The 23,958-nt window shown below is 52.2% G+C and overlaps 1 protein-coding gene across 7 annotated transcripts in view; it reads right to left on the bottom strand.

Moving 5' to 3' along the window:
* The window catches only part of MYRF (myelin regulatory factor), a 56,997-nt gene that overhangs the window by 15,325 nt on the left and 17,714 nt on the right, over positions 1–23,958 (bottom strand). For all 7 annotated transcript variants that reach the window (XM_031505112.2, XM_077784318.1, XM_021555971.2 and 4 more), the window contains exons 2-7: positions 11,046–11,133; positions 9,966–10,292; positions 7,356–7,417; positions 4,662–4,977; positions 4,161–4,333; positions 3,798–3,921 (exon numbers count right to left, since the gene is read on the bottom strand). In XM_031505112.2, the coding sequence (XP_031360972.2) occupies positions 3,798–3,921; positions 4,161–4,333; positions 4,662–4,977; positions 7,356–7,417; positions 9,966–10,292; positions 11,046–11,133 (1,090 nt within the window). The remainder of the gene's footprint in view (positions 1–3,797; positions 3,922–4,160; positions 4,334–4,661; positions 4,978–7,355; positions 7,418–9,965; positions 10,293–11,045; positions 11,134–23,958) is intronic.

Below are 23,958 nucleotides of genomic sequence, written 5' to 3' on the forward strand. Positions count from 1 at the left end.
CAACCTCCTCCCAGCCTCACCCCTGGATTCTCCATTGGGATATTCCCGACTGAGACATGCAGCTGAAGTTGACCCAAGCAACTTCATCCCAAGGGGATCCAAGTGACCATTTCTGGCTGTTTTTATGGCTCCTGAACGCTCACCACTCTTCCCACTGTCTTTTAACTGGCAAAGCCAAGGAGAGAGAGGGTCTGTCTGAGCTTTCAAACCATGGATGCTTCCCAAATCAGAAAACTGATGGCTGCTAAATGTGTGCTGACAGAGGGGAGAAAGGCAGGCCCCTCTCCTCTGCCTTCTGGAAATTCCATGTCTTCCACAATCCCCTTTCAGAAGTTCATTTTCCCTGATTTTCCCATTGTCCCAGTGGCTGTGGCTGGTGCATCCCCCAATTTGGGATCCCTGCACTGGGACTGATCAGAGGGAAGAAGCTGCTTTCCATGCTGGCTTTTCCAGGGACAGGTCAGAGGCCAAAGGGCAAACTGTCAGGAATAAAAGGTCTGGGGTCAAATGGATTATTTGATCCCAAACATCCCCACTGACAAGGGTGGATTAAGCAGGACAGAAGGGCAGGATCAGAGGAGGTTTTTCCCAATCCCAGTGAAGGTAAGGGGTAACAAACTCCCCACAGAGAATTGTACTGGGACTTGGCCAAGAGCAGGATGGCAGAGGGATGCCCATGTTCCCCCATTCCTTCCTTCCGTCTGTCCAGGTTTCCCATATCTAAATCGCTCCTAAGACATAATACTGGGAGACCCCTAATCCAAAGACATTCCCTAATTCCATGCATTCCCTGATTTCTTTTGCTTCCAGGATACAAACTCCAGCTGGGCAGCAGAACACTATCATCTCTCCCACACAATCCCACCTGTGTGTCCATACTACATATTCCCTTCAGCTTCCCGGGATACATCCATGATCCACCACCAGCCCCCCATATCGCATACCCCAAAACACATCCAGCAGGTCTGGACCACATCCCACTGGTCTCCACTCTCTTGGTATGGCAGGACAGCCAAGTTTGGAGCTGTTTATCTGGACACTTATACCAGTCAAGGGGTGCAACCCCAAAACCCCAGAGAGCACCAGTTTGCTGGATGGGAAAAGAACAGCACCTTCCCATTTTCCCAGCTCCCTGTTCCAAGGCTCTGGCCTCAGCATGGAGATGTTTCCATGTGAAGGGCTGCACTATTCCCAGCTGCCTTCCCTCAAACTGGGAGAAGGAGGAGGGAGCTGGAATTTATCGGAGCCCGCTGTCAAGGAGATGAATGGCTCCTTCTCCCAGGAGTAAATTAGGGAATTGCCCGGTTCCAGGCCTCTTTGGCTCCGCTGCTGGAAGCCAGCTCATCCCTGGCAATGTTCACTGAGCTTGAAACCACAAAATCAGAGCAAAAGGCCAAAAACATTGTATATTATCCATAAAATTAATCCAGGGATTTCTGTCTCATTCAACAACACAGATTCCTTGGCAAAACCTGAGACATGGGCCTGGAATGGAACCTAATCCCTACCCCATCCCCTTATGGAACCTAATTTTTTGTGTGCAAAGGGAGGAAAACATGGAATAGCATTAATTGTACTTTTCCTCCTGTAATCGCTCCCAAGAATCTGGTAAGAACCTGGACAGCTTCCCATGCTCTCCCTCCTTCACCTCCTCTCTGGACTCTTTTCTTAGGATCAAGAGCAGGAAAAATCAGATAATTCAGATGATTCACATTCCTGAGGCTGTGAAAAGGTTTTGGGCACGTGGATCACAGGGAGCATATTGAGACTAGAGACAACTTCCAGCAGAAACCAGACTGGGAATGGCTGCTCCTTGGAAGCTAAACTGGGGGAATAACTATGAACCTACATGTGGATGCTGCTCTTTTGCTGAGGACATCCAAAAGCAGAAAGGAAAAAGACAATTCCCACCTGCCAAATTTGAATTAACCAACCTAAAAAATGCTATTATAGGAGCAAGGAAAGATGGAGCTTTTTTGTGTGTTTCTCATAGATTATCCCAGGAAAGTGCTGCACCAGGAGAATGAAGGGATATTCCATTTAAAAAGAGATGTAGGTCCAGCTTGGACAGGAGCAGGAAGAGTCCCCCTGAGGTAACGTGGAGGTAAAAATTAATTAATCAACCTTTAGCCCTTAATTCTGCTCAAATCCAGCACCACAACAAAGCCCACGTGGCTTCCTCAAATCCCCATGGAGTCACCTCAATGGAATTTATTCCTTACACAACAGGATGACAACCTCAATGCCCCAAGAGTGAGTTTGCTCTGGCTTTTACCCTAAATCCTGAAAGCAGGAGTTAGGGAAATGATCCCAAGATCCAAAGGGCATGGCTGGTTTTGTAGATGTTCTCCAGCAACTCCACTTTGTCCAGCAGAATATATCATGGAGTTTGTCTCTGCCAATCCAGCTGGGGACAGCATGAAAAATCTCTGGAACTGGGATAGAAATGTCTGGAAATGGCACAGGATAGGCTGTGATGTGTTTGGGATGGAAAATCATTTTCCCAGAGCGGGAAGTGGCAAGAAGGAAAAGGGAGGCAGGAAAACCAAACAACAAGAGGTGACATGTCCAGACAGAGGAGGTGGCAGTGAAATTCCTGCACATGGAAGAGAGATTTGAGGGCAGGATCCATGGGAGATCATCCCATCATCCAGAGGGAGTAAACTGGTGGTGGAGAGCAGGGAAAGGTGCAGGATGGCTTTTGAGCTGCTGATGTTCTTTTATGGAAATGGCTTGGTAAACCAGAAGGAATTGTCTTCCCAAATTATCCCTCTCCTGCTCTGGGGTGGGAAAACAGCCACAGAGTCCAAAAGAGGCAACTAGCTCCAATAGAGAATTCCCTGCCCCAGCACTACCATGAAAGATGAGATAAAGACTGGATGAGCAGATTTGTATGGGAAAAGTGGGACTCTGTCCCCATCCTTGGAGTCCTTGGCTCCCATTCCCAAAGTGTGATCATAGTCCTGGGTTATCCACAGGTACCAGAGCATTCCCTGCTCCATGTCCCCCACAGGACCCCAGCTGGCTGTGTGGAAAGAGAAGGGAGGGAATTGGGAGGGAACAGAGGGTCCCTGAGAGGTTTCTGGAAGCCATCCCACTGCTTGCCAGCTCTTTGTCACCTCCCAGGAATGCAGGGAGGATCCAGAGTGGTTTCCTCCTGAGCACTCCTCCTTCCTAGTGTGCTGCCTCCATCCTCTGCTGCCTCAATTCCCAACCCACCTTCCCACTTCTTTATTCCCTATCTTGGTCATCCAAGCCTTCCTTTCTGGCCTGTCTGCCACTTCCTAGATTTCCTAAACCCCTTCCCTCTCTTTCCTTCCTCCTCTGTCCCCCCCAGCCTCTTCCTCCAGCTCCTTTCCACACTACTCAAGCTGCCCTGAAGTAGCTCTGGATGACCTCCAGCCACCCACACTATGAATTCTCAATCCTAAATTTAAAATCCAGGATCCTGGTAAACCTACAGAGCAGGAAAAGGTGCTGCTCACCCCAACTTTCCTCAGGACAAGGTGGGATTTGCCAATAAAGCCCTGCATGGTGAGCAAGGTCTGAGTGGCTGTGGAATTGGCACCAAAGCTGCTGAAATAGCCTTCTGCTATTCCTTAATTATCCATAATAAGTGTGGAGGAGTAACATTCCCAGTAGGAATGGGGCAATGGGGACTATTACCTCCACCACAAAGCTCAGCCCAGGAAGATCCTTATCCCCCATTTCAAGTGGGATGCTCCCAACTCTAGTGGTTTGCCACTTGCACAAGAAATGTGAATCCCATTTTCTACAGTGGTGAAGGAATTACTCACAGCTCCTTATAGTTGGCATCATACAGAGTTGCCCACTTGTTTTGCTGGTGTGGCTGCCACTTGATGGACTGGAAGTTGGGATCCAGGTAGGAGCCATTCAAGCTGTCGTTATCCTGAATCAGGCCTGTGCGGAACAGTTAAAATGGATTAAATCCTGAATTTACTCACTGGGATGAGTAACCCAGAGGGGTGGGAGCCCAAGAAAGTGACTGGCACTGCCTGAATCTTCCCTCCTGACTGCCAGGACAGCACCAGATCCAGGGTGAATCCCACAGTTTGGCAACCTCTGGTAACCATCTTTCCTCCTCCCACGCCCTTGGCCCAGCGGGAGAGGGGCTGGAATTCAGGGGATAACGGGGGTACCTGGAGAGAGCGCGCCCGGCTGGTGCCAGGGAGGCGTCTGGACGCGATCGGGATTGAGTGGCACCGATCCCATTCCTGGCTCCTGCTTGATCAGCCCGTTGAGCATCTGGGCATTGAGGGTGTTGGGGGGGGACTCGGAGTGTTTCCGCTTCTTGGCGGGATGCACCGGGAGGCTGTTGGGAGGTAACAATCCACAACCCGTGACGAGGACAAGCAGGATCTCACATGGAAAACGCAACACTCCCACAGCGCTGTCCCACCTAATCCCACACTGCTGAGTCTGGGTCACTACTCATGTGCTGAGCCACATCTTTAATTCCACAGAATTCCAGAATGGTTTGGGTTGGAAGACACCTTCAAGTCATCTGGTTCCAACCCCTTGTCAGAGGCAGGGAACCTTCCACAGATTTCCCTTGTTTGTTCTACCAGCAAACCCCACACTTCAGGCAATCCACACACCTCCAGCTCCCATTCCCTCACCCCACCATTCCCAAGCCTTACTCTGCTCCATGCTGCTGGAGGAGCTGGTGCAGCATCTGGGATTGCTGGGCATGGTGGAGCTCGGCAGGTGCCATTCCCGGCCCGACGCTGTACGGAGGCATCAGGGGCTCGGCCTTCAGGAACATATCCCGCTGCAGGCCAGGAAAGTGGGAATTGTGCTGTGGCTGGAGGGGGTGAGGGGGTGGTGGGGGTGGCGGGGGGGGACCCTGGAGGTGAGGGGGTGGAGGAGGTGGCGGAGGAGGAGGGTGCTCCAGGCGAGAAGGGGGAGTCATGTGACACATATTTTCAGGAGTCATGGTCCGGAGGAGGTGAGGATCTGGAAAGGGAGAAAACCAAAGTTAGGAGTATCCTGATCCCAGGTGTAGAACTGACCCAGTTATCTTGAATTCTCAGGCTGGAAGAGGCTAGGAACAACCTGGGCTAGGGAAAGTGTCCCTGTTCATGGCAGGGGGTTGGAATGGGATGAGCCTTAAGGCCCTTTTCCACCCAAACCATTCCAAAATTTTATCATTCCATGGGACAATGAGGGAGAAGAGTCAATGGAATTACCTGAACATCGCCAGCACTTCCAGGAAGGATTTCTGAGGGGGCACTTTAAACATTTTAACTGAAACCAGGAGGAGACTTTGACCCCTGAATTTAAATAAATAAAAAGGGACATTCAAATATGACTCTACCTTTCTCCTCCTCCATTTGGAATGGGATACTAAAGCCATTCTATAATTAGGGTGGATTTGACTACACCAGCATCAACAGAAATGTTTTGGTTGTGGAGGGAAATGCAAATCCATGTCCCTTCCTGCCCTGCTTCTCAACACCTCAACATTCCAGATCCACTCCCTTCCATGGGCAGGGACACCTTCCACTTTCCCAGGTTGCTCCAAGCCCTGTCCAACCTGGCCTGGAACACTTCCAGGGATGAGGCAGCTACAGCTTCTCTGGGAAATCCATTCCAGTGCCTCACAGGGAAGAATTCCTTCCTGATGACCCTCCGGTAGTAGGAAGCCATTTTCCCCTGTCCTGACATTCCATGCCCTTGTCCAAAGTCCCTCTCCAGCCTCCAGCCTCCTTTTTCTTCACCAGAACAAAGTCCACCTATTTTTCCAGCCTTTCCCTGATATTTGCATCAACCTGTGCCTTCAGGTGTCCCTACAGAACACCACAATCCCAGCAGGCATAAGGGACTGAGATATACTGGGATATGAGAAAACTGTGGGGGTAGGAAGAGAAAGAGACTTTGTTTTAAATGCAAGCCAAAACTTCTTCATGCTCCAATGTGGAAAACTGGCTGGAAAACGTATCCAGGGACTGGCCAAGTCAGGCACAACCTCTGGGAACATTGAGAGGGACGGCAGGGAAGGACCTGTTGGATCTTTCCAGGCTGAGCTGGATGGACTTTGGCCTCAGAACACCCAAGCAGGGGTTGAGTAATAAGGCCAAAGCGCTTGATGGAGAATGGGAAAACTCCCGTCAGAAGGTTTGGAAAATTGGAATGTGTTTGCACTGGGCCCTCTGGCTGAAGGCTGCCAGGGCAGGGCTGCTTTCACCCATCCTGCTCTCTCTAAGGTATTCTGCTTCCCACTGGGACCTCTCAGTGCCTTTTCCACACACATTGAACCAGATTTCTCCTTTCAGGCTCAATTCTGGTACAGCCTTCCTCCAGGAGCTGCCTCAGGGACAGCCCAGCCAAGGACAGGCAAGTGATGTACTTGCCCAAGGCATTCCCAAACCCAGGGAAAATCATCTCCAGGAATGTGATTCCCAGCCTTGTGGGTGCCCTCCAGAGCCTCCTCTCCTTCCCAACTGAGCTCTGAGCACTCCAAAGCTGCTCTCCCCATAGTAAGCAACCTGGCCTCTTTGTTATATTTAAGGAAGGGCCAGGAGGAATTCCAAGGATTTTTTTTTAGCAAGATAAACAGAACTCTTGACCTCTTCCATAAAAAAAAAAAAAAAAAAAAAAAGAGGAGCAGGCGCTGTTCCCGGTGGGGACTGGGCTGGAGCCTGGGGAAGAGGGTGCTCCTGCTGAGGGGGAAGGGAGACCAGGACAACCTTCCCTCCTTCCTTCCCAAGGAGTTTTTCCATGCTAGAACAGTGAAGGTCACCAGAGGGACCAAACAACCCTCGGTGGCTTTCCTGGGAGAAGCCAAGAGTACCTTACAGCCCTGGAGGGGGTCTCAGCTCCCTGTGCCATTTCAGTGATCAGCTGAAGGGGAAGGAAAGGCTGGGAAGGAACTTACTGGAGAATGGCAGGTTCATGGCTGCTTCTGAGAGCCAGGTTCCATGTCAGGGACGCGCTCCCGCTCCGTGTTCCCGAGACAGAGGGCAGGATGGGGGGGATGGTGGGCTCCACATCCCACCCTGCCACGATCTCCCCACGCCCACGGATTCCCACCGCAGATTCGGTGTCCGTGGAGTCTGGATTCCCACCACAGATTCGGTGCCCGTGGACTCCCAGCTCTGCTTCTGTGGCAGTCCCTCTCCCCTTTTCCACAGCCGGGAGCGGAACAATGGGCGAAAGCTGAGGGATATTTACTAACTGATAATCTCCCCACGTAGTGCAGCCGCCTGTTTTCTCCTGGCTGATAAAGATTGCAGAGCCAACCACTTTCACGGAATAAAAGGGGGTGGATGCTGGATTTGGGATTTGGATTAGGGGTTTTCTTTCCCCCGCTTCTCCCTTTTTGAAGCACTTACCATTCACCTGCTGAGGGGAGTAGGCTTCCGATCCGGAATCTGGGGGAGAGTCTGGCAAAGTGCTGTGAAGCAATGGGAAAAGAGAAGGGAAAGTCATTTTAATCCAGCTTCCAGCACAACCAAGAGGTCCAAGTGAATTCAAGCACCCTCCAGGATCTGGCAGGGGAATCCCAGGTGCACCTGCAGCAGATCCTGGACACCCTGAGTGTGTCCAGCTGGGATTGCCATCACTGTCACTGTTTCTACTGGAGCTCGGGAATAGGGACATTTTCTTGAGCTGACAGTGAGAATTCCAGGGAAAAGAAGCGAAACAGATTTATCTGCTTCCCAGGGAAAGGTGTGCTTCCCATGGAAATGTCAGTGATCAAGTGGAATGCACAGAGCTCTCTCCCCATTCCAGGAAGCTGTTCCAGGCCAGGTTGGAACAGACTTGGACCAACCTGGGATAGTGGAAGGTGTCCCTATCCATGGCAAGTGCTGGGATTGGATGAACTTTATGGTCCCTTCACATCCAAACATTTCCATGATCCTATGAAATGGGAGGCTCTAGGGGATTTGAGAAGCCCATGGGTGGATTTTGCCTGAACAAACCTGACCACCACCACAGTTCCTGCTGTATCCCTCTGGATATATTCCAACATCACCAGGAGCAGGATTTGGCCCTGACTGTGAAATGCAATCCAAAAGAAAGTGGGAGCTCCCAGCTGCCTTTTCCAGCACATCCATAGCTAGGAATGGCAGGACCAGGTCACGTGTGGTGGCACAGCAGGGACAGGGAGGGAGACCATGGCACATTCCCATTTTCCATGGGAATTCTTTTCCATTCACCCATCCTACCCCATCAGCTTTATGCATGTGAAATAATACCAGACAAATCCCAGCTGAAAAGTAAATGAATTCTGGGAAAGGGAGGAAAAGCACAGGACACACTGCACCAACTCTGCTCCTGACAGCACCAATTCCAGCTGGGAGCCAGGATACAGGATCTTCCTGGACCAGAGAAGCCCAAGGCCCACTAATTGGATTCTCCATGGGAAGTTGCACACAGCAGGGGCTGGAGAGGGATGAGGTAGGTTGATCCCAAAAAATCTCTCACCACACTTCCCTCATCCTCCACCTTCCCTTGGAGCACCTTTCCACCATTCCCTTCCCATGCCTGGCTGGAGCATCTATTCCCAGCCTTATTTCCAGGCTCCTTGCCATGCAGGACCTGAATTCATACTGTATTTCCTATGGATTTATCAGGCTTTATGCACCAGCAAGCCAAGTCTTGGCCAGTAAAAAAAGGGAACAGCACAATTCAAGGAATCCAGGAGGCTGGAAAAGGACGACATTGCAGAATTCCCACTGGGAGGTGGTGTGGCTGTGCCAGTCCAAGGGAAGGGTTTGTTGGTATCCACCACATTGTCCCTGAACATATGATGGGATGCTTGGGCCAAGGAGTGAACTCCATTATCTTTGTGTGTCCCTTCCAGGATATTCCATGATTCTCCACCGGAAAAAGCCTGGCACAAGGGGGAAGAGTCATTCTGGAATGCTGAGGGAATGCTGCCATCAAAGCTGATCCAGTTCAGCTACATCCAAATGAGGTCTCCACTTCTGACAGCAAGGTGTGGTCCCTACTCATGACATTCTGCAGAATTCCAGATGCATCCAGAAGAAAAGGACATAATAAGGCATTACTTCATGCTTTTGATTCTCCCTAAGCTCCAGGTATCCTTCTGGGATCACTGCAAGGGGAAACCCCCTGGTCTGGGAATAAAAGAAAGGAAGATTTTTTTCTTTTAACTTTCTGGGATCTCTTTCCAAGTTCATCCAAAGGGTAAAAGTCATTGCCTGAGTGTTCCCAAATTTGGGAATTCCCACATTGTGCTTGCTGGCAACACTAGATGGCACAAGGCAGAGGGAGAAGAGCCAGTCCTGGAGCCATCCTAGGCTCACTGTCCTTACATCCATAATCCCATGGGAGAAGGCTGTTCAGAGCCACCACCACCTAAATATCCAGGCTGGAGCACAGCACAGCACCTTGGGTTGTTACTGCTCCATTCCTTCCATCCCAGAAAGCAGGAACCACATCCTTTCTCCTCTTGGGAATAACTCTCCAGCTGGGTCCATCAGCAATCTTAAAACCTGCCCTTAAAACTCTTCCCAGAGCTTGTTGAAAAGGACACATCCAGCTCAGATCCATCTTCTCCATCTCTGGAGAGGAGCATCTACAACATCAGGCCGTGAGAAGAACATCTCCCTGCCCAGTGCAGTGAATATCCTCTGGGATAGTCATGGCAACACCCCGGAGACTTAATTCCATCCCAAAGACTGAATTTTGTCTTGCTCCAGTTTATTCTGTGTCTCTTCCTCCTTAAAAATGCTCCAATGTTCTCCCACCTGCAGATGTCCAGCAGAGGTATCCAGTACTCTACGATGGCACGGGGGATGGTCCCAAAAAATCTCTTGGCAAGCTTCAGGAGCTCCACTCATCCAAAACCAAGGACTTACCACAGAGCCATGTTGCCACATGCCACAGCTCTGTGGGACCCTCCAGGTGCCACCAGCCTGGAGGAGCTTCCATGGCGGCACCCACCCTTATCCCACCATCCCAGTCCCACTTACCCAGGTGCGTAGGAGGCCTTGGGCTCTGATTTGATTGGAGGGACCACGTTGTTCAGGCAGTGGCCACCCAGGAAGCCCTTGGGCACCACCATCCCATTGTTGTTGTTGCAGTTGAGGTGAGCTCCGTAGGCGGCTCCGCAGGGATTGGCCAAGAGAGGACCATGGCGGATGGGGAGCTGGCTGCCAGCGGGAGGGAGGTGGAGGGGAGCACTGGGAGAGGGATTGCTCACGCTGCTGATGGAACTGGCGGGAGGCGCGGGGATGCCGGCCGAGCTGGAGGGCTGGGGGTGTGTGTAGCTGGCGGGAGCAGGGATCTCAGGGAAGCAGCTGAGGGAGAAAATGGGACAATATCAGGGCAACAGGTCAGTGGGAGTGATGGAAGAGTCCAAAATCCACCCAGGACATTCTGAAGTGCCCAAGACAGCAACCTCAATGAATGTGTAGCCAGCAGGATCTGCTCACTGTGCTCCAGTTTTACAGGCCAGCTATGCCAAAGATCCCCACCCGGCTCCCAGTTCTCTTGGTGCTCTCCAGGTCTACTCCATCCTCCTTCCCAAAGCTGGGAGATCCATCCCTTTTCCAAATTCATGTAGTCCTGGGAATTTAATCTGAGATTCCAGTGCTCAGATCAAGGAGAAGTGTTTATGGTGCCCTTGGAGGGGCTAAAGAGAGGGGAAAAAAAAAGACTGGGAAAACTTGAAGGTAAGAAGCCCGGAAGAGACAGGACGAAGAGCTGGAAATTACAAAGGAGCAAAGAGAAATCCAGGAAGACTCTGGAGGGACAGAGATGGTTCCTAAATGATTCCTCAAATTTCAGGGTTGCAAACTGCTCAACAGGTTTCCAGAGAAGCTGTGGCTGTCTCATCCCTGAAAGTGTTCCAGGACAGGCTGGGCAGGGGTTGGAGTAAGCTGGAATAGTGGAAGGTGTCCTACCCATGGCAGGGGTAGAACTGGATGGGCTTCAAGGTTCCTTCTGACCCAAAGGTTCCTTCCCACCCAAACCATCCCAGGATTCTGTGATATCTCCATGGAAAACCACAAGGACCACCATTCCTGCTGCAGAGCAAGGGCAACACTTACATCTCTGGAGAGTCTTCCTTGCTGATGTACTCTTCCAGGATGCTGGTGTCGATGTTGGATGGTTCCAGAGCTCCATTAATGTCATGGCCTGGAGGGGAAAGAAGGTGGAGACATGAGCCAGGAGAAGGACAGGAAAGGGCCTTGGAAACACCACCAGACCCTTACACAGTCAAGGAACTGATCTGAGCTATATGGAGTAATGGAATAGGTTGGAAGGGACCTTAAAGATCATCTCATTCCAAGCCCCCACCATGGGCAGGGATGACTCACTAGATCAGCAGATCCCTGGGGATTGCCAGCTGTCCATACCCACTGCATCCCAGTGTAAAGCCTCATCCCCAGAGACAGGGCACATGGGACAAGCCAGGGCGGGGACACAGACACATGGTGGGAACCAGATCCTTTGGGAACCCTTTCAACTCAGGACATTCTATGATTCCCTTTTGACCCTTTACAGAACACTGGAATTCTCCACCACAGCCTGGATCAACTCCCTACCTTCCTCCCTCTCCTCTGCTAAATGGGCAGGCGGTGGACTTCCCTGTCCTTTCTCCAGAGGGCTCCTCCTCCCCTCCCTGCCCTGTTCCAGGGAAACTGGGCAGGGTTTTGTTGACAGAAAATCCTTCCTTTATCTGTCTCTCCCAAGTGGGAGTCCGGAGGCCGCCAGGGCCGGAGCCAGCCCACAGTGCCAAAGGCACTGCCAAGAAAGAGGAAGAGAAAACCCAACTCCCCCTGCTCCGATAAGGAAGCCAGTGAAAGACCATCCTGAAAGACCCCACGTGAATGCCCAGGAGAAGCTCCTGACCGCCTGGATCCCCCAGGTTCCCGGGAAAGGTCACCTGCTGATCCGCAAAGGCCGGCCCGGGGGGCTCCAGCCCACCCCGGCCAATTGCAGCTCTCCCTCTGCAAATCCCTTTCATACCAAGACAGGCAAATCGGCAGAAATAAATCCAGCTAGGAATTCTGCCAAGCGGACAGGGTGGGTGTGGATACAGGGATCTCTGCCTTAGAAACCATGGCTGGAGCGGGGGAAAATGCCAGGTAACCATTTGCTTTTTTGGGACATCTCTGTGGCAGAGCCCAGGGACCTGGGGGACAGGGTGAGGATGTTCTTTGCACGTGAACATGGGATCCATATGGAGCAGGTACACATGATGCTTCCAGGTGAGCACTGAGGTGAGGAGAGGATGGAGCAGGCAGAGCCTCCGGGATCTCCAGCTGTGCCAGCACCTCCAGTATGGAGTTGCAGATCCCAGGGGAGCACAGGGGTGGCTTCTGTCCCTCCACTGTGACAGCCACATCCTGGCCTGAAGTTCCTGGGATGTGGTAGCTCCACCCTCTTGTCCTCGGAGTTATGGGAACTCACTGATGGCCATCCGTGTGTCCCTTACTCACCCCTAAGGATCTCTGCTACAGCCTCCTCCCTATACTTCACCACAAACACATCTCCCAGGGCTCCTCTTCAAGCCCTCACCATCATCCCATAACATTCTGGAAACCTCCTGCCAGGGATGAGCACTCCAGGAGGGTGGGAATCCTCCCCATGCTCCGTTGCCTCCCTCTTAGCCAAAAAAAAAACCTGGGCTATAAATCACAGGATGCCTTTGGCAAACACCCACCCCAAAGGCCATCAGGAAACTTGTCTTCATCCCAAGTTTTGGCATTGGGATCCATGATCAAAGCAGCAAAAAGAGCAGCTGGCCAATTTTTGTGACTCAGCCTGTCCAAGAAAACTCCAACCCCAGCAGGAGCTCCTCTGTGGTGGAAGAGAAGGCCAGGAACCCTACAGGAAGGATAAGAAGCCCTCTATAGACAGTAGGATGCTGATGCTTCCCAATTTTGTGAGGGTGCTGAGGCCCTGGAACAGGGTGCCCAGAGAAGTTGTGGCTGCCCCATCCCTGGAAGTGTTCCAGGCCAGGTTGGATGGGGCTTGGAGCAACCTGGGACAGTGGAAGGTGTCCCTACCCAAGGCAAGAGGGCAGTACTGGATGAGCTTTACGGTCCTTCCAACTCAAACCATTCCAGAATTCCTTTGCTTCCTTGAAGTCACCTTGGGGAGGGCGAGATAAGCCCAGTGACGCAAGAGGTGTGTCAGGGCTGGAGGGGAGATGTGGCTGCCCACCAGAAATCAAGGACCTTCTTCTGCTCCAGGACAGTGGGAATTGCACAAATCCAGGGGTATCAGGGCAGGGACAAGGCATGTCCCACCACCCAGAGCTTCCATGCAGCCAGGCTCTTACCAAAGCCAGCTTAGGTGATTAATTAAAAGCTAATACTGCTCCATAGTCACGAGATCCCAACGGCACCAGCATTCCCTCCCCCTCTCAAGTGAGGATTAGTGGGAAGCCACTGAGGAAGGGAGCTCAACACCCACATGGCACGCATGGAACAGGCTCCCACATCTCATCCCAGCAAAGAAAGATAGAGGAGCCCAGGGAAGCAATGAACTCATCCATCCCAAACCTGCCAGGTCCCTACATCCCATCCTCCTCCAGTCCCTGGCATTGCCACCTTGCTCCCCCACAATGTCATCACTCCACTTTCCAACCCTTCTGTGGGAAAAGAGCCATGACAATCCCAAAAAACCCCAACCTCTGCCTGAAGAAGTTAAAACCCTCGGCACCCTCCTCGTGAGCAGAGCCGGGCGGGCTGAGGCCCCTGGACGTGTGAGAATGTCAGGAATCCCAATGTTTGGACTGGTTTTCTCTGCCTTCCCCAAACTTCCAAACACGCCCCACATCCAACGGAGGTGCTTCTCACCCCGCCGCCTCCTCCCTGCCCCTGCTCTGACTGGCTCGTCCCTCCTGGTGGCACCTTCCCGGCTCCTTGTCCCAGTTTTGGGTGCTCCCAGAGATGGGCACGATGCCATAGGGCTTGGAAAGAGTTAACAGAGCCTGGCCTCTGTGGACTGTCATATTTACAGGTCTGAGGGATTTAACCCGGAATTTTCCTGGAGTGATAGGCTGAGAAGTTTATGGAATTTCTATTTATAACAGTCCCCCCTCCCTCTTCAATTCCTACTCTGTTGCCTGTCTTCAAATCACCCCTAATCCTGCCTGGGTCACCTGGGGGTGGGAGGAAGGGAGAGAGCTGGAGAACTTCATCCCGGGATGCGCTAACACGAACCAGATGTGGGAAGCTGGAGATGACGACGAGGTCAGCACTCCGCAGGGGCTGGGGAGCATCAGCCAGGGGTGGGCAGACACCGGGGAGAAGGAAGAAAAGGAGCAGGAGAAGAGGCTGTGCCAAGCCTAGAGCTTCCCAGTGCCATTGGAGCCACATACCAGAGAATTTTCAGGGAAAACTGAGGTGTGGAACAGCCTGGGAGGTGATAAAGTATCCCAACTGGTGCACAGTAGAATAGGATCAGGAAACCCCAGGAGCTTCTGGCTCCATGTGGTCACCCTCCTAATGGTTCTCCAGCATGTGCTGGAGCAGCAGTGGGATACATGGATGAGCAGAACACACAGCACGAAGCTCCACCAGGAATTACCTGGGATGCCACAGCAGTGCCAGTGCTTGGCGAGGGGGAGAGCCTCGGCACATCCCTGGGCTCATCCCTGTGTCTGTGCACCGGGGCTCCGTTGTGCAATCCTCAAGCCAGGCTGCAGCATCGGCACATTCCCGGGGCCCCGCGCCACTCCTCACCCCCTTCTCCCTCCTGCCGTGTTTATCCTTCGGCCCGGGAGGATTGGCTGCTGGCCTGGCCGCGAGCACCAGGAATCCGGGCCATGGCAAACAAACCAAACACCGCCTAAGCCCGGGGAGCTGCAGGGCCAGTGCTTGGCTTCGGAGCTTCTCCCCATCCTGGACGGCTCTGCCACGCAGGGAGAAGCTGCTCCAGCTGGGAATAACATCCCTCCCATGCCTGCCACCTCAGCAAATACAGAAACTTGGGCTGCACACCTGGACAAAGCTGCTTCCATAAGGAACAGCAGGATGATGTCCCTATTGCCCCATGTGCCCAACTCTGGGCTGCTTCCATCCCCTCTGGTGACCCTGGAGGAGCCCCTGGCTCCCGCCCAGCATTCCTGCTTAATTAATGCTCTTTATTACCTGCCTGGGACGATAACCAGCCCCCAAACAGGGCTCCTGTAACCGGAGCAGGACACAGAGCCTGCACTCCCACAGCTCCCCAAAGACCACCCCAGAGCTAAATCCCGGCTGTCCAAGGCATTTCCAGGGGATCCCAAGCCCTTTCTCTGATCCACAGCTCCTCCTCATCCCATTACTGTCATCCTTTGCTCCACCCAGGAATATCCTCCCTGAGCAGTTTCCTTTGGATTAGGACACCTGGATTAGGTCCCTACACATCCCAACCCAGCCTATGTCCCTTCCCATCACAAAAGATGGGACTGTCCCAGGCAATGCTGAGGTTCATCCACACCCTGTGTCCCATCCTGGGTACATTCCCCAGCCAGCCCATCCCCAAGGACAGCCCTGTCCTTACAAAGCAAAGGGGCAGCTCCTGCATGCCCTGCTCATACTGCACCAAAAATACAAGGTCCAAATTCCAATTGATTCCACACCAAAAACACGGCCAAAGATGAGCTCTGGGATCTGTGGATAAAATCCCAAGGAAAACACCAAACTGAGGGGTAAGCACTTGGGGGTTTGTGAGAATTCGGTTGTCATGGAATTAAAATGGACTAATCAACAGAGCAATGATAAGGGCTTGGAACAGCCACATCCCACCAAACCTACATGGAGGGGCAAGGATTACTCCTAGTACCTGACCCCCTCCTTCCTGGGAGTTCTTTCTTGGTGAGCTCCCAGCCAACATCCCAAATCCAACCCCTCTGCATTCCTAGAGAAACTATCCCATGCCAGACAGGGCAGGAAGCAGGGAAAGCAGTGATCAAGGATAGGGCTACAGGACAGTGGGATTTAGCCAAACCCCCAGGCTGAAGGAGAAAAGAGTGTTTTACAGGGTGTCCAGGAAAACTCAGGAGCAACAATCTGGGTAACAGTGAGCCATCTCCAGAGGCAAAACACCTGGAATAAAAAAAACCCGGCATGGTGGGAAGTATAACCAAACCCATGGCAGGGGGCTGGAACTGGATGATCTTTAAGGTAATTTCCAACCCAAACCATTCCAGGATTCCCTGAATACCAAGTATCCAAAGGCAGCAGCATCTCCCTGTTTCCTGGAAAGCTCTCTCTGCTCCTACATAATCCCACAACTCCTTATCTTACATCCACAGATTAATATACTTGGCAAAAGCACCTTTGGATGAGGTGGACAAGGCCCTGGAAACATCCCAAACACAGGGATAAGGAGATAAAAGCCTCTATTCCCCATTCCCAAAAGGACAAAATGTTGGTGGGAGACATCCCAAGTCACAGGAAGTGTGAGGAGCCAGAAAGGATGACCCTCCCTCCCAAACTTCCCTGAGCCCTCCCTTTGAGCACCTTCTCTCCTCCAACCCTCCTGGAATTTCCCCTCATCTCCCATCTCCCCTCACCAAAGCCGATCTCCCTCCAGCATCCCTTTCTCCTGGCAGCTCCCCGCCCTTGTCCTGGCCTTTCCCCCGCCCTTGCCAGCTGTGAACCTTGGCATGGATGGAGCCATTGTCCTGGGAGAACGGGGGCCGAGGAGGAGGAGGGGAAGGTGTGAGAAGGGACACAGAGGCGCATTTGTCCCTGTCCCCGCGGCTGTCAATGCCGCACTTGTCCATTCATGCTCTCCGAGGGCAGGAACAGCGGCTCCATTTGGGAGGCTCCAAGGTGCCTGCCCAGGGGGGCACATTGCCCTGTTTGTTTGGAGACAACGCCTTTATCTCCCTTCCCGGGATGAGGGTGCTGGAGCAGGGACAACAGGACCGGAGGAGGTCACTTCATCTGGCGGCTCCCACTGTACGAGGCTGGGGCCTCATCCTTGGGGACAACAAGGATAGGGGAAAGCTCCTGAGGATCCCTTCAGCTGAGGTGCCTCACCTGACCTTGTTTTATCCAGACTGCAGCTTTGAGGGGACAGGAGGGACATTTTCCATAGGATAGCATGACGTGGATGAGCTCCTGGACACTGCTGTGGTGGTGAAAGTCCATATCCATATCCCACACCATTCCCTCAGAGTGAATTATTGCCAGAATTGATAAAAAATTAATAGCATAATTAGCAGCTACATACCAGTACCAAGAAGAGACTCCATCCAGCTACCCAGAGCTTTCCCATGCTCAGCAATGACCAGGAAAGGTAACACTCAGGGAACCACAAGGAGTTGACCAAGTAGATGTCAGATCCTGAGCTGTGATCCTGCTGCTCTTCTAGTTCCAAGGAAAGAACCCAGGGATGTAGTCCCTGGACACTGATGTCGTAGAAGGGCAACACTGTGGCTCTGGAAAGGCTCTTAGGGAATCTGGAGTGCCAGGATGAGCCACAACCAGCCCAACTCTAAGACATCCACAACACACACAGAGGAAGCTCGGGATAACTCAGGATTTGGAGAGGTGCTGCCTCTCCTGGAAACCCCTCCAGCACAAAACAATCCTTAGGGAGGGAGATTAAGAACGGAACAGCACCAGGGTACAGGAGCAGAGGCAGCCAAGCATCGCCAGGAACACCATGTTCAGATTGAACACATAATTCCCTCCCTTCCAACTGGGAGGCACCAAGGTCTGTCAAGACTGGACAATCTCCAGAGACTGGGAGGAAAAAGCAGAGCTATTTATCTAGATGGGACTTTTTCCAGGGCTCGGGAAGGGCCATCCCAAGTTTTGTGCAACTATCATGGGTCTTTCACAAGGAGGAGCATTGGATCACCAGGGTTTTCCTGCTGCTCACACAGCTGGGATGTTTGCTCCAGAGTTGTCTCCCAAGAAAATCAGCACAAGGGGTGTCAAAAGCTTCCTCAGCCACGTGACACAAAGCTCTCAAGGAGAATTCCATATCTCCCAGGATCTAACATGACCAATAGAAGTGTGACAGGTCCAGGGCTGTCATTTCTGTCTGAGCCTATGGTAGGGCGTGGAATTGGATGGTCTTTAAAGTCCCTTCCAAACCAAACCATTCCAGGATGTTACACAATTGAACTCACTATTGAAACCCCAACATTCCCCAGGGATTACTGACATGCTGGCTATTCCCACATCCACTTTTCACAGGGAACTGAGGTTTCCTTTTTTACCTGAAAAAAAACCTTGTTTGCCTTTTCTGACCCAACTCTGAGCCATCTTGGTACATATTTCCTGCTCCAGGGATTTAGCAAACACTTCCCAGACAATACAGTCGAGATACCAAATGTGCTGCTTGGATCCCGTCCATCCCGCGTGCTCCCTGGGTGTTCCCAGGATCACTTCAAAGTGCTGGGCTGGCTGGAGGAGCCCAAATCCAGAGGGAAGGTTCCTGGCACGATGCTTGAGGATGTGCCATGGGGAGGAGAGGATCAGGAGGTCGCTTGGGAAGGTGGGAATGAGTCATGTCCAAATTAAATATCAGGCACAAGGATTTTCCTAGCAGAAACTCCCAGGAAGGGACCGGGATCAAAAACATTCCCAGGGGACCTTCTTGGTCTCCACAACTCCCTGACAGGAGCCAAGTGGGAGTCAGGCTCTGCTCCCAAGGAACATGGCACAGGACAAAAGGAAATGGCCTCAAATTGCACCAGGGGAGTTTTTAAGTTGGATATTAGGGAAAATTCCTTCATGGAAAGGGTTGTAAAACATTGGAACAGGCTCCAATGGTGGAGTCCCCATCCCTGGAGGGATTTAAAATCTGTGTGGATGTGGCACTTGGGGACGTGGGATAGTGGTGGTCTTGGTAGTGCAGCACCAGGGGAATGGTTGGACTGGATGATCCCAGGACGCTTTTCCAACCTAAATGATTCCATGATCTTGGCTCACATGGGGTGAAAGAAACTCCCAAGATTCCAGGCCTCTTGGTTCTGCTCAATCACCTCTGCAAGGGATTATATAGGTACAAGAAAGGAAGAGGTGGTAAAGCCCTTTTCTCCTGGCAAAACCAGGATGGTGACCTCAATCTGATGGATAAACTCTCTGTGGTAGTGGGGAAAAACCTTCAGAGCTAATCCCTGCTGCAACACAACCAGCAATGAGGGAAAAACACCTTAACAACATGAAAATGGGGAATGGTTCAACTCTGTGATCCTGCGGGGATTTCCAACTTAAGCCCAAATTTTTACAGGTTGGAAACCCTGTAAAAATCCCTCTTGCTGATCATTCCTGACCTGTTGCATCCACAGATGCCCATTGGATGTCCAGAACCACACTACATGTGCTTAAAAACCAGGAAGCAGGAAAGGTCCCTACCTTGACACTCCACAGCCCATCCTGTTGGAATGGGTTGAGTTTGTCCAGTTCTTCTTCCCGAGAACACCAGCACAATTTCCAGCATCCAAACTCTTCATCCCAGGCTGTGAAAGCTGTTCCCAGCCTGCAAGTCCTCACAGGGTTGTTCCCTGTATCCTTTTGGCTCCTCAACACCATGAGGTGAGTTTTGGAATATCATTTATCACCCAGCATGTGTTGTGTTGGAAAGGACCTTAAGGATCATCCAGTGCCACCTTTTCCCTAGACAGTGACACCTCCCACTACTCCACATTACTCCAAACCCTGTCCAATCCAGGCTTGGTCTTCCCTACATATCAGCCTCTCCATTCCAATACCCCTTCCCAAAATCTGAATTAAAACAAGAGACAACGGAGGGGACATGGACAGGTAGGATTTCCCCCTGCCCAGAACTCCATGGATTTTGGGATAGATGTGATCTCATCTGGGAAAACCCCACGTCTGTTCAGGAGAGGAGCATTGACCGCATTATCAGCAAGCAGCAATCAACTGTAAAAGGGTTTGATGGCCCTTATAAAACTCCGTTTTCCAAGTTTTCCTTTACTTAATCAGGTGTTTCATTCCCAATAAAGTCAAAGCATCCTTTTTAATGCTTCCACGAATCAATGTCCATAAACCCTGGCTAGTCATAACACAGGAGATAACCCAAGATCCAGCAGGCTGATAAGATGTTTGCTTTCCTGTTTATGTGGATTTTGAGCAATTGGCACTCAGGATTGAAAGTCATAAATTATGTGGATGCCCCAACCCCTGGAAGAGTTCAAGGCCAGGTTAGACAGGGCATGAAGCAACCTGGGATAGTGGAAGGTGTCCCTGCCCATGGAACAAGATGGGATTTACCATCTCTTCCAACCCAAACCATTCCAGGATTCTATAAATCAATGAATGAAACTTCCAGTTCTTTGGATTTCCCACTTGAGGCTTCCAAAAATCCTGTTCCATCCCCAACCCACGTTCTCTGCACTGTCTCCTCCCCATCAAACTACTTGGGTAGGAAAACCAGAACAATTTGCCACTCCATAGCAAAGCTGGGGTGATACCAAAGTTTTTTTCTATGGAAAAAAACAGGGAAAATCAAATCAACCCAGGCAAAAATTCCTTTAATGCTTGGTTTTTGCATCTAGGCTGGATCCAAGCACTCCAAGGCTGTTTAAAACTCTAGCCTTGGCTTTTCCAACCAGTTCTCCTCCCAGCCACCCCAAAACACAGGGAAATACACAAGTGTTCGCACTTGGGAACATTTGTAGACAGGGAATTCCACAAGAATTCTGTCCGCTCCATTTGCAGCAGGCCTGCCCACTCTTCCCACCTTTCTCTCTCCCTGTTTGGAGCAACTGCCCTAAAGCAGCCAAAGTTCAGTGAGATAAGTGGCGGACCCTGAGTGTCACATTACATTTTCCCTTGGGAAGGAAGCTTTTCCTTCAAATGTGCCCTGAACACGCTCCAGGTGCCACTGGGAGCCAGCCCAGAGTGTGGGTTCCTGGGCTGGCCACATCACCCAGCACCACTGGATTAGGGAGAAGATGCTATGGATGGGGGTGGAACTGGATGATCTTTAATGTCCCTTCCAACCCAAAGCATTCCATGATTACATGTCCTGCTGTGCAGGAAGAACAGGGAGAAGGAAGGTCTGTTGGATAAGCAAGGGCATGCCAAGCATGCCAGTTGGTTGGAACAAAAGGATATATCCATGAAAATAAAAGTGAGAGGCACTGGATAGCCAAGCGTGCTATCCAATCATAGAATCCTGGAGTAGTTTGGGTTGGATGGGACCTTAAAGCTCATCCGAGTTCCATTCCCTGCCATGGGCAGGGACACCTTCCACTAGCCCAGGTTACTCCAAGCGCTGTCTAACCTGGCGTTGGACGCTTCCAGGGATCAATCCACCCTCCACTTCCCAGAGTTCCCGTTTACCCTCCACAGCAGCAGGACACCTCCCCGGCTCTCTGTCACTATCTTATCCCTGTCTGTCCATCCCTAGTCCTGGTATCCCTCTGAAATGCCCCACGTTGAGGGTTGTCCCTCCTGAATGATGCTGGAGCACGGGATGGGCACCCAGAAAGCACCGGCTTGGCCCCAAAAGCCAGGAGACTGTTCCTGTTTATGTCTCCAGCCACAGCTGCTCCCCTGTCCTCTGGCATGGCACATGCTGGTTAATCATTCCTCAGGCACATTCAGTGTCCCGGGATTCTTATCAGAGAGTGCAAAGTCCAATCAGCAACACCACTGGGAAGAGGCAGGAGGGTTCCCCGGAAAGGGTGGCAAAGCTGTGCCAGACCAACGCCATCCTCAGGCTGGGATACAGAAGAGGGATCCAAGGCATGGGCTGGGAAATGCCCGTGGGGTTCACTTGCAGCTTCCTAGCACGGCTCCCAGCTCTGGATCATGGAGTCCTGGAATGGCTTGAGTTGGAAGGACCTGTAAGGACCATCCACTCTCTGCCATGGGCAGGGACACCTTCCAGTACCTCAGGTTGCTCCAAGCCCCATCCACCCAGGCGCTGGACACTTCCAGGGATGGGGCAGCCACAGCTTCTCTGGGTAACCTGTTCCACCACCCTCATCACAAGATCACTCCAGCCATTCCCACCAGGAGAAATCCATTAGGCCCCTATCCAGAAGAAGAAAAGCAGAGCAGGATCCTATCTCTCTTCCTTGGAATAACCATGCCCAGGAGCCATTTAATTCCCTCTTTCTGGCACCTGGGATGACTCTGTCCTGGAAGAGCTCTCCCTGATAAGGGTGAGTGGGAAGCAGAGGGAAACCTGTCCATCCAGCATCCCACGGCTCCTCCTTGACCAGGATTCCTTTCCCATCTCCGTGCATGCAGCAGCCCTTCCACACCCCATCCCACGCACAAGCTCAGCCAGATCTCTGTGTCACCGTTTCCATCCTGGTCACACCTCCAGCACGACTCCCTCTAATCCGGCCCAGCTGCCACCTCTTCCTGAAGTTTCTCCCTGTCTGTGTCCGGGCATTGCTCCCAGGGCACCAGCCTATGGAAGGGGCATTACCCAGGACACGGGCAAAGTTCCTCCTCACGGAGCCTTGTGCTGACATCACCTTTCCAAATCCCAGCCTGCCCTTTATCAGGCTTTATGGATCCACCCTCACAGGAATAGCTCTCTGGCCTTACTCTGCATGGATGTCTCTCGCTCTTTTCACAGGATTAAGGAGTTTTGGGGTCCAGGATAAAGGGGTTTTGTGGAAATGGGAGGGAGAAGCACCAGAAAAACCATCACAAGACCGTGCCAGCAGTGTTGGCGTTTGGCACCAGCCTTTCCCTGAGGAGTGGACAAGGATGAGTCTTTTGGCTGAAGAGACTCCAGGAATCTCCTATTGGGAATGCCACCTGGGTGTGGTGATGTTTTTGTCTCTTCCCTGCTCTGCTCAGGCCCTGGGATTGAGCTGGATTCAGCAGCATCCTCACGTCACCTGCTCCTGTTGAGGGCTGACCAAGCAGGGTGGGCAGGGAAGCTTCAAACAGAGGGAAGAGAGAGGAGAACCAGGGAACAATCCCATTGGGAAGAGAGGTGGAAAGGCAGAGGGGGAAGCAGGGCAAGCCATGGAAGGGCTGGGGGGTCCGTGCTGTTACCTGCTCGGATCCAGCGCATCCTGAGCATGGTGAGAGCCGATGTCAAGCTCCCGCCGTATCCCTGCTCTCTCCCTGTGTCATTATTCCCTGAGCTCAGCTCCTCCAGCTCCCAGGGCTGCTGCTGCCTGCTGGTTTTTCTATTCCCTCCGGGAAGAGTGGGAGGGCCAGGGAGGCAGCCGGGCGGCTGCTGCTCCGCACTGGGATTTGGGACCGCGAGGGGATTACCCGCAGGGATGGTCATGTGTTTGTGCTGTACCAGCTTCCCCGGGCCCATTCCGGCACGGGCTGACTCCCGGCTCCCAAAGAACTCCGGGCAAAGCCTCTTACCTTCCCGCGGCGCCAGCCAGGCCCCGCAGCGACTGTCACCTGCGCCGCCACCTCATCCCCAAGCCGCTCCTCCCGCGGCCAGGAGCCCCCGCGGCAGGGATCACGCTGGGCTTTTCCAAGGTGTTCTCCCCCTGCCACAGCAGCTCCGTATGGGAAAAGCTCTCTCCAGCATCAAGCCTTGGAAATGGATTTGGGGGCAGGCAGAGGGTGATGAATGAGCAGGAAGCCCCCAAAGAGCCTTTTTTTTTTAAGGCATTCCATGAAAAATCATGTTCTGATCCGTGCAGTTGCACTTCTGTGTCAAGGCCAGGAACCTGAAACACGGGACACCAGGACATGCCCCCCCAAGTTCCACTGTCCTCCTGCCCTTTCTGCTCCCTGTTTTCAGCCTCAAGACATCCCAAAGCAACAGGAAGACTTCGGGAGCAGCCCCTGGATTCTCATGGATATGCTGGTTTACACCAGCAGGAGTCTGACCAGAAAATTCCTTCTCCACTCATTCCCACCACCACCACCAAATCCCTGTTATGGCTCAGCATGGGGGACAAGGGGCAATTCTACCTGTCCCGTGGTCACCTCACTACCTCATCTCCAGTATTCCATATTCCTTCATCCAAGGAAAGCAGGGAAATATTCCAGATCTCTTCCTGCAGGGTGACACTTCCTCCTCACAGGCACCAAGTGC

This window comes from Lonchura striata, chromosome 6 (genome assembly GCF_046129695.1).
Source record: "Lonchura striata isolate bLonStr1 chromosome 6, bLonStr1.mat, whole genome shotgun sequence".
Classification (NCBI taxonomy): Eukaryota; Metazoa; Chordata; class Aves; order Passeriformes; family Estrildidae; genus Lonchura; species Lonchura striata.